Source organism: Coregonus lavaretus (assembly GCF_964263955.1).
Source record: "Coregonus lavaretus genome assembly, chromosome: 6".
In the NCBI taxonomy this organism is placed as follows: domain Eukaryota; kingdom Metazoa; phylum Chordata; class Actinopteri; order Salmoniformes; family Salmonidae; genus Coregonus; species Coregonus lavaretus.
The window spans coordinates 4,108,879-4,118,605 of record NC_139993.1 but is presented as its reverse complement, the minus strand read 5'-3'; the positions used below and the strand labels follow the sequence as shown (position 1 = coordinate 4,118,605).

General features: G+C 41.7%; 1 protein-coding gene across 1 annotated transcript; it reads left to right on the top strand.

Annotated features, from left to right (window-relative positions):
- Positions 1-1,965: 1,965 nt before the first annotated feature.
- Positions 1,966-4,039, top strand: LOC311130175 (rho-related GTP-binding protein RhoU-like; the record flags this gene model as incomplete). The annotated part of the gene is made up of 3 exons (XM_084162869.1): positions 1,966-2,218; positions 2,700-2,758; positions 3,542-4,039. 3 exons carry the CDS (start codon positions 1,966-1,968, stop codon positions 4,037-4,039), a joined length of 810 nt encoding a protein of 269 aa, XP_084018995.1.
- Between the last annotated feature and the right edge of the window lie 5,688 nt (positions 4,040-9,727).

The window sequence follows — 9,727 nt, the reverse complement described above, 5'->3', positions numbered from 1 at the left end:
AGTTCTACGTTCTGTCGGGCATTACAGGATTTTGTAAAGCAGTATATCATTCCCTGTACTCCCACTTGGTCTCGATCCTCACTCCTCACTGTACACCCTGTTTCACTGCTGCTCTGTGCATACTCTCACACCCACTCACTTCTGCTGAGGCTCTACATGCAGTTTTCAGTTTTTTATTAAATATGTTCAACTTTGAATAGCATATAAATAGTCTAGTGATAGAAATCCCATTTTTCTATCAATTCTACAGCTAATACTCCAGTCATGATTTCACATCCCTACCATTCTGCTAGGCCTAAGGTCTACTACTAAGACGCCACTATGTTGTAGTAACAATTCATAGTATTGGATTGCTTGGTGTGGCTTGCTGTAGGTCTAGGCTGCCATTCTCACCGTCATGATGCATTGGCACCTGCAATTTAAGCCCTAGACTCCAACCCTCACAGGTTGTGTGCTTTTTCCACTAGAGGGCACACATAAATCACTTATCAATCCACACAGTTGTCCTGTCATGGCAGGGCTGGCCCTAGACTTTTGAGGACCCTAAGCAACATTTTATTGCGGACCCCCCACTTGGCGGGCAAAACATTTTAGTGGCCCCCCTCTTGACGGAGGATTGAAAAAAAAATTGGAAAAAAATTCCTGCAATTCTACACATTTTGCCATGGGGCGTAGAGAAAATGTTGCAGTTTTAAAGTACATTTGCTGCAATTCTACACATTTTGCCAAAGGATGGAGAGAAGATTTAGCAATTTAATAAAAAAAATTATGCAATTTTACTCCTTTTGCCATAAGGTGGAGAGAGATTTTTGCAGTTCTGAAGCTAATTTCCTGCAATTCTACACATTTTGTCATGACTTAATGCCATGTTAATATGACATTTGAGTGAAAGTGACTAACAAAATCAATGGGGGCCTCCTGGAGGTCAGGGCCCCTGGGTACGTGCCCTGCATGCCCGGTCGGTAATTCAGCTGATTACTACAAGTTTAGATAGCTGGCTAGACTAAGTTACCAATCTCAATGGGCTAATTGAGTGACTGGCAGTGACTGACATAACAAGACAAAAACTGCCAATGCACAACCACATTTCGAAATTGGGTCGAGGCCCCCCTAAGTGGTCACTTATGCCTAGGGCTGGCCCTGTGTCAGGGTTAATACTTATGTTGGAGTGCTCATTTACTTTATGTAAGGATAATGCAACTTTGTTAGAGATAAAACTTGTTTGGTTATATTGGCTACCCATTATTCTTATGTTGTTGCTAGAATCAAACAAATAAAGAAAACAAATTAATATTCAGTGGACCATATCCTTAAAAAATAGATCAAGGAAAATGTGTAGACCTACATAATTGGTCTAGATCCCTCAAACCCAACTCTGGACCTCGAAGCAATGTTTCACTGCATTTTTCATTGTTCTCCTCTAGTCAAGGACTGATTTAGACCTGTGACACCAGGTGGGTGCAATTAATGATCCGATAGAACAGAAAACGAGCAGGCTCCGGACCTCATAGGGTAAGAGTTGAGTACCCCTGGTCTAGATATTCACCATATTTACTTGTGTAAATGACAAAGTGGATCACATTATTTACTACAGGGGATCAGAGTTTCCAATGATCTTAGTTTGTTTCACTTGAAAAGCCCTGGGACACGGACCGCACCTCATGTGGCGCGCGGTAAGCCTCTTACAACCATGAACACACCAGATGCAGAGGATGCCAATCAAGAGAAACTTAACGCATAATGCGTTTACAGTATGCTGCACGAGTTCCGCTGCAGCCTACCTGAATTATTATTTTTCTACATTTATATGACTCACTGACAGAAACGGACAGTCAGGTGCGTGCTGGTTCTATAAACATTGGGAAGGGAACCAACATATGGGATAACAAAGTGCAGAGACCCAGACGGCTCTGGCATTATTGAAGTGTTATTCCCCGTAGATTAGGCCAGTTATTCGACGGCACAATGCTTCCACAAGATATAGGAGTGCAGAAACCCCGTCGGATCTCGGATCCGGCTCCACCGGTACCACCACGGCGGGGCAAGAACAGAGACTTTCCTCTTTCAAAGCGCCGGCGATCGGGCTCCGTACCTGAGCGCAAGGTGAACTGCGTCCTCGTCGGAGATGGAGCGGTCGGGAAGACAAGTCTTATCGTCAGCTACACCACAAATGGATATCCGACAGAATACATTCCAACAGCTTTCGATAACTTTGCAGGTAATTTGTGAGAGAAATCAGATAACCCGAAAACGTGATATTGTTAATTTGACCGCTTTTGTCACAAGTTTTACTCATTAATTGATTTATCCAAATGTTGCATTTTATAAATGTTTTCTTGTTTTTTTTCTGTTGCTTTTGTGTATAGTATATTCTTTTAGATCTCTCCGAGTCAATAATAGGTGACTATTTTATATAATTTGATGGTGCAAAGGAAACGTCACTGATGCCTATAGTGCTATAATAATAATAATAATAATATGCCATTTAGCAGACGCTTTTATCCAAAGCGACTTACAGTCATGCGTGCATACATTTTTTGTGTATGGGTGGTCCCGGGGATCGAACCCACTACCTTGGCGTTTCAAGCGCCGTGCTCTACCAGCTGAGCTACAGAGTATGACAGGCAGGCATTGAACAGGTGTCTTAATGCTGTCACCATCAATAACAAATCTGTGCACGCTCTTCTTCTCCTTCTCAGTTATGGTTGTGGTGGATGGAAAACCTGTGAGACTGCAACTCTGTGATATGGCTGGCCAGGTGAGTCAAATTTTTGTTTTTGAATCCAACACTAAATGAGTGTTAGTAAACTATAGGCACATTAACAAGGATATCCTATTGTAGTGGTAATGCTAACACATCATTCTTTCTTCACATGCTCTGCTCAAAATGATAGAAATGGGGGATGGAGGATGACACTATTAATGTAAGCCATTCTCTATCAGTGGTCAGTAGTTTGTTTAGATTCCACAGCTTCACTTAACCCAACATAGGTTGCTTCCACATTTTACCCCCTGTGTCTTGGTTGCCCGCTGTAGGGATTCCCCTGCACACCCTCCCTTCTCTGATCCTGTGTCAGTAGTTATTACCCACTGGCAGAATATCTCTCATAGCCATTGCCTCCCCTTGAGCCTCAGACTTATATCGCCCCCTGTAGGAGGTTCCTGTCCATGCTCCCAGAATCTATACCTTCTTACCTCCCCTCTGGCTCTCTGTGCTTTATCGCCCCCTTTTGGATGACTCTCACAGACCTTGCTTTCCCTGACTCATGCCCAATTCCAAATCAACTCTTCCCATTCTCCTTAATAGGCACCTTTGTAGATCTGAAAGGATTGAATAGGTGTAATAATCAATATGACCTGAACTCAGAGAGAGAAAGGGACGTATTACTGGACCATGTTGCTAACCATCCAGTAGTAGTCTTTTCAGAATCAGATCTACATGGTATGCCATAAAATCAGGGCTAAGAATCAATTTGGGATTGGGTATCTCTGACCCTTCCACTTCCTCAACTTGAGACTTTTCCCCTCCTGTCTCCTATAGGACGAGCTGGACCGGATCCGCCCTCTATGCTACCGCAATGCCGACGTCTTCCTGCTCTGCTACAGCGTGGTGCGCCCCTCCTCCTTCCACAATGCCACCGACCGCTGGGCGCCTGAGATCCGCCGTCACTGCCCCGGGGCACCCATGGTCCTAGTGGGGACCCAGCTGGACCTGAGGGAAGACGTCCAGGTGCTGGTCCAGCTGGCCAGGAACCAGGAGCGGCCCGTGGGAACCGAGGAGGCCCAGCAGCTGGCGCAGGATATTGGGGCTGTGTCCTTCGTTGAGTGCTCGGGTCTGACCCAGAAGAACCTGAAGGAGGTGTTTGACCAGGCCATCTTGGCCAGCATCCAGCCGGCGGAGAACGTTCAGCAGCTCCAGCAGAGGCAGAGCCTGAGGAAGAAGACCCCGGATAAGATCAAGAGTCTCTCTGAGACTTGGTGGAAGAAGCTGAGCTGTGTTGTTGTGGCAGGAGAGCGTGTGGGAGGAGAGTTCGACTGAACCCCCAAAGCAGCTGTTTAGGATCTTTTATTTTTCTATGCTGGTGTTTAGTCTTTTAATAATTTTTTCACTCCAGATATAATAGCACTTAGGAAAATATGTTGGAATTTTTTTTATGTATTATCCAAATAATTATTTCATATCTAAAAAGCAGAAGCACTAGAAAGCGTTATCGTTGCTGGCAAGATAATGAATGAAATGCAGAGTGTCAGTGTTAGTGATACCTTATGTTTTGTGTTCAAAGGCCTTGACGAGGGCACAGCAAGTCTGAATTAAGTGATTGGATTTGAGTTAGAAAATCCAATACCTGGGGAGACTACTAATGAAATGACAGACTTCACAATGACCTCTGCGTCATTCTGTGTAACCCCCATCAATGGTCAAAGGTCACCAGTGGAGAATGTTGTGGAGGATTACGAGAAACTAGCCAGTAGAAACTGTAACGCCAAACCATAAGCTTGCTTTGTGTCTGCCATTTTGACAATTAAGTCCTTCAATGTTGTTTACTAACCTATATCAGATCAAGTACAATGATTGGTCTTTCAAATTCAAGTAGTCTAAAACACTGTTCCTGTATCAGTTGTTGATATTGCTGGACATACCAACCAAACACAGCTAAAGGATACTGTAGCTTCCCAGTCAGATTGACTCTAATCTGACAAATCTGCAGATCAGTTAGTTTGGCTTTCCCCCCTGATCCCTGGTCAGGTCTGTCGTGGTGATAAATCGTAGTGGTTCTCCGGTGGAGGCCGTACGCAGCTTTCTAATAGGATGAGACAGGACCACCTGGATTGGATTAGCTGGGCATATGGTGGCTGACTCTCAGTCCCCTGAATGCCATCACACCTTAGCCCTGCTCTGATGTCAACCAAGACCGTCTGCCCAGGAAGACTAAGCAAGACTCAGACCCTGTCACCCTGCTGCTAGTGCTTTACCATAAAGAGAACAGAGATCACTGAGGGACGGGGTTTATATCACTAGAGATGCATTCCAAAGAAGCGAGATAAGTTATTTATTATGGTTAATTGGCAAATATTATCTGCAAGTGGAGATATTTCTTAAGCACACCAAAATAATTTAAAGGATTTAAAATCTGATAATTATTGGAAACATGAAAGCTTTTACTGATTATTGATATAAAGTTAATGATAACACTGATTGTCTGGCCCTAGTGATTGCGATCTTATTTTTTATAATAAATTAAATGTTTATTTATAATTTATTACATTGTTAATGCCTCCCATATTCTGTAGTACTCTTTTTTTTTATTGTTGTGCTGTCACCAAGAGTTGAACAGCTTGAGAAAGTTGACATACTGGTGTGGTTAACTTGTGAGGCATTTGGCAGGTGCAGCTTCAAATTCCTATTCACTCATCCATTAGTTGTCTGTTCCAATGTGTACTCTCCCTCGCTTATGACTTGGTGGTCTTTTTTTAAATTTTACTTAATTTTTTAGGGCGTGGATCAGCTTTAATATTGCATTTCCAATCCCCCATATATATATTTTTTATAAATATACATATTCTTTTAAATATATATTTTTTTTTTATTTGACTTGGTGGTCTGTTATCACCTGGAATCTATCCTACCAACAACAAAAAAATACAATATTTTTTTATGAAAATATTCAAAAAATATAGACAAAATATATAAAATATTATTTGATTTCTAACTTATAAGAAAATCGTATAAATCCATAATATAAAAACTGTTCAATTTTGAGGGAGTTGGAAGAGAGAAAACCCTGCCATCTTCTATTGTCGTGACTGAAATTCACTGCCGCTAGAGGTCCCTGATGCATTACAAATCCTGAGCTGAGCTGCAGTTCATGCTCCACCAAGCCTCAAATTGACCAAGGTCAGTGCATTTCTGTCACCTCATATATCTTAATAGTGGCAGAGACCTATTTACTGTTTAAAGGCATGAGATTAGAGAAGACATTACACAGTGTCACATATCTTAATACTCTCTGAATTTCAAGGCATCATTCAGTTGCCTAATCCATATAATATAGATATTTCTTGCACTGTACTGTAGGTCTACAAACCTATTCCACAAATATGTAGCACAAATACATAGTGGCTCCAAACAGCAGATCTTATAGTATTCTAGATGTACGATTGAGTGTCTCTGCCTAGAAGCAACAGGCTGTTTTTAGAGGACCTGGCTGCTCTTGCAAAAGGGGCTATTTCAGTCCCCCCTCTTAGTTGTGCTCTTCAACTGGGCATATTATCTCTGACTAGCATTAAAGACATAAGTCAAAGACCACAGTTCTGGCTCTGTTCTGCCCTCCTGCGGCTCAGTGGCTCCACTCAACGCAACCACTGCATTTATGGACAGACATAACTCACTGTTGTTGACACAGCAATTCTCCCTTTCACCCAGCTTCGACCATTCAAGCTATTTCATACCCCAGAGCCCGCCCCTTTTCCAAGACTCCTTTCTCAGACACTGTCAATTAGGGAGGGGTCCTTCTCTGCTGGCAAAGGAACACGTGGGGGGCTATATTTAATGCCCAAAGCCCTTCCCCCTTTCAGTCCCAGGCGGCTGGTGGTGTTCCTGAAGGCACCTATTTTGGCCCTATTGCGTTTTGAAATGCCAGGTGGCTTTAAATAGAGTGGGAAGATGTCTGCAGGGTGGAATTCTCAAGTAGAAAGGGCTTGAATATACTTTGGCTCTGATTGAAGGACTCACTGTTGTATGCAGTTGCTTGTCACTGTCAGTGTTACTTTGTAATTAATGTGTTACTGTGTTAACGGGGATTTGATTTTATTGACTTTGGACACACGCACACACATACAGAAAAAGATACCCACACTCATAAAGATTTAAGGAAGTGTTTCTGTCTCTTTTAAACAATCAAAAGATAACCATTGCACTCTCCCAAAACCAGCAAATACAATTTGTTTGTCTCTTAAACACCGATGTGCGAACACACACACACACACACTCTGTCTCTCTTCATCAGCTGCCGGAGGTGGGTATGTGACAGGTTGGTATTTATAGCCAGTGCTAAACCCTTTGTCAGGAGATCTGCATGCTAAGAGGCCTTTTGTCTGAACCTAATGATGTATTGTGCCACGGAATTCACTCATCATACATAACATCTGAAATGTCCTGTCTAGTCTGTCATTGTGTCAGGCTGACGACTTAATACGAAAGCCTTGTAAGTGCTGTGGTGGTCCCCTCACTGGAATCATACAGTACTCCATATCCTACACTGGGACACATGGGTCATAGAGGACAATAACGTCAGAAGTATTCTGGAGAGAGAATATGATCTGGAATGTGATTCTAACGTTTCACTGAACCTTTCCGTTACGTTTCAGACACCATAGAGCGCAGATGACCACACCTAACAAGAAGTTATTTAACTAATAGAGAAAAGTGACAATGTAGTTGTAGTCATGATGGAGTGTCTCAGAATATCACAATACCTCACTAACGGATCAACATGGTAGTAAATTGGAGTACTGTTTTGACTAAAACAACTAGTTATATATTTCTCACATTGATGGAAGTTGGTGGGACATTAACGTAGCATACATGAAAGAAACGCCTGAAACTAGATCCCTACATAATGGTCTTGACGAGGAGAAAAAAACAACTGTCGGGGGAGGTTCTCTTCTGCACTGTTCAACCAATCCAGTAAATGTGGAGGAGGAGTTAAGACGGAGTGTCACCTTGTTAACGTCCAAAAGCGGAAGTTGCGTCACTGGCTCTCTTTCCCTTTCCGCTGAAAACAGGAACATCCGGTTGTTGGGGACTTGGCAGAGACTAGTGGGACACATACCTGGCAGTTAAGTGACAGACAGGGTGCTCTACAAGGCACCAAGGATAAATGCCTTGCATGTGGCACCATGCCCAACACAGATTTTGTAACTTTTCAGGCCTGGATAGATGGCAGCCGTTTGCAGTCACTGAGGTAGCAGGATACTATCCATTGATTACTCTACTCTTAACCCTGGTGCCAATGCTGGACAGTGACATCAGATAGACCTCAGAGCAACAGTGTAGAAAGGGCTGTAGGTTGAAATACCCTAAAATACCCTAAGTATGTCACCTAGGTTAGGAGTGAAATCTAATTAAAACAAATCATGTATAATATCACTGGTATTAATTGATCAAATTGTGTCTTTATGGGTCATTCAAAAATACATCACAGTGTTGTTGTTTTTTAAATGCCTATATAAACATAAACAAAAGCAAACAACTCAACTATTCAAATATGATTTTAATTCACAACAATGTTTCAAAGTGGACAAAAATATATATACTTGTGCATGTTTTCAAATACAAATACAGTGATCAAAAATGTAAACATCTGTTTAAATCAAACACAAACATGGTTATATATACTATTGTATGAGACATATATCACTTTTGGTCAAATAATATCTTATGCAAATCAAATCCACACATAAAGATAACTCAAAGCTTTGTTCAGAGAGCTCAAACAATTAATCTCCTATATAAAACAATACATTTAGTTTTGAAAAAGTGTGTTCCAAGCCCCTGAAACAGTCCATCACATTTCCTCACATTGTAGTTACAGTAAGCCTTTAGACAAATCATTAGCGTCTCTTATTCCTTCCTGAGAGATGGTTCTTGGAATGAACATATTCATAAAGGAATGTTTTAAAGGACAATGAATACATAGACACTTTACTCAAACCTGTCTGTGATTTAAGCAGCCAGCTCTTCAGTTTTCATGACTTAGTCATAACCTGACATAAAATCCTATGACTTCTTATAATGTAATGTTCAAGTAAAGAATTACTGGGTTGTTTTGCCAACCCATGATGACATAGGAGGGAGGTGTCACATGACCACCAATGGATCTTTGACCACTCTGAATAAAGATGACCGTAAGATAATGCCAGTCTAATCTTCTTAACAGTGAGCTCTCTCTGCCTCTTCAACCACAACCAACCACGCACACTAAAGACTCCCCTCTGGCGGACACAAGGGAAGTCTCATCAGATTGTACACGCATTAGTCAATTAAAGCCACACCCATTTCAACACTCAAAAAAACTGCTGGTGTCCAACAAGGTTCCCTGTGAGACGTTCTGGAAACGTCATTCCAACGGAACCGTTCCTAAGCTAAGATAGAGGTGAAAGTGAATGATTTGGTGAAAGTGAAATGTAAAAGTATACATTCTGAGTAAAAACATTCTGAGTGAATAGTACTCTGTATAAGCATAGCATAAAATAGGAAATGTATGTAAACTGAGCATTAATCACAACCCACAACAACCTATATTTCAAATACAACACTTCATTTCTATCAAAATAGCCCTAATTTTCAATTACAGATACATAAATTGGTACTGACATCACAATTCAGTATGAATAACCATCAAATAAGTAAATCTACGAAAACCTGTCAAAGACAACGGTGATGGTGTGAGTGACATACTCTAAAAAGCGTATTTGGTGATGTAGCACATTAGGGCATTTCTTTACCACGTTACATTGCAATTTCAGCCTGTCTACTACAATACTTGAGGCAGTGAGTGTTTGTGATTGTAAAATATAAGACAACCCTAAATTGGAGGGTGAAGCTGCCAAGATGGCGCCTCGTACGAACCATCCTGATCTCGCGTGCTTACGTTCTGTATCTGTGTAGCGAAACAGAATGTGCGCTCGCGAGATCAGGATGGTTCGTTTCCAGGCTAGCCAAGAT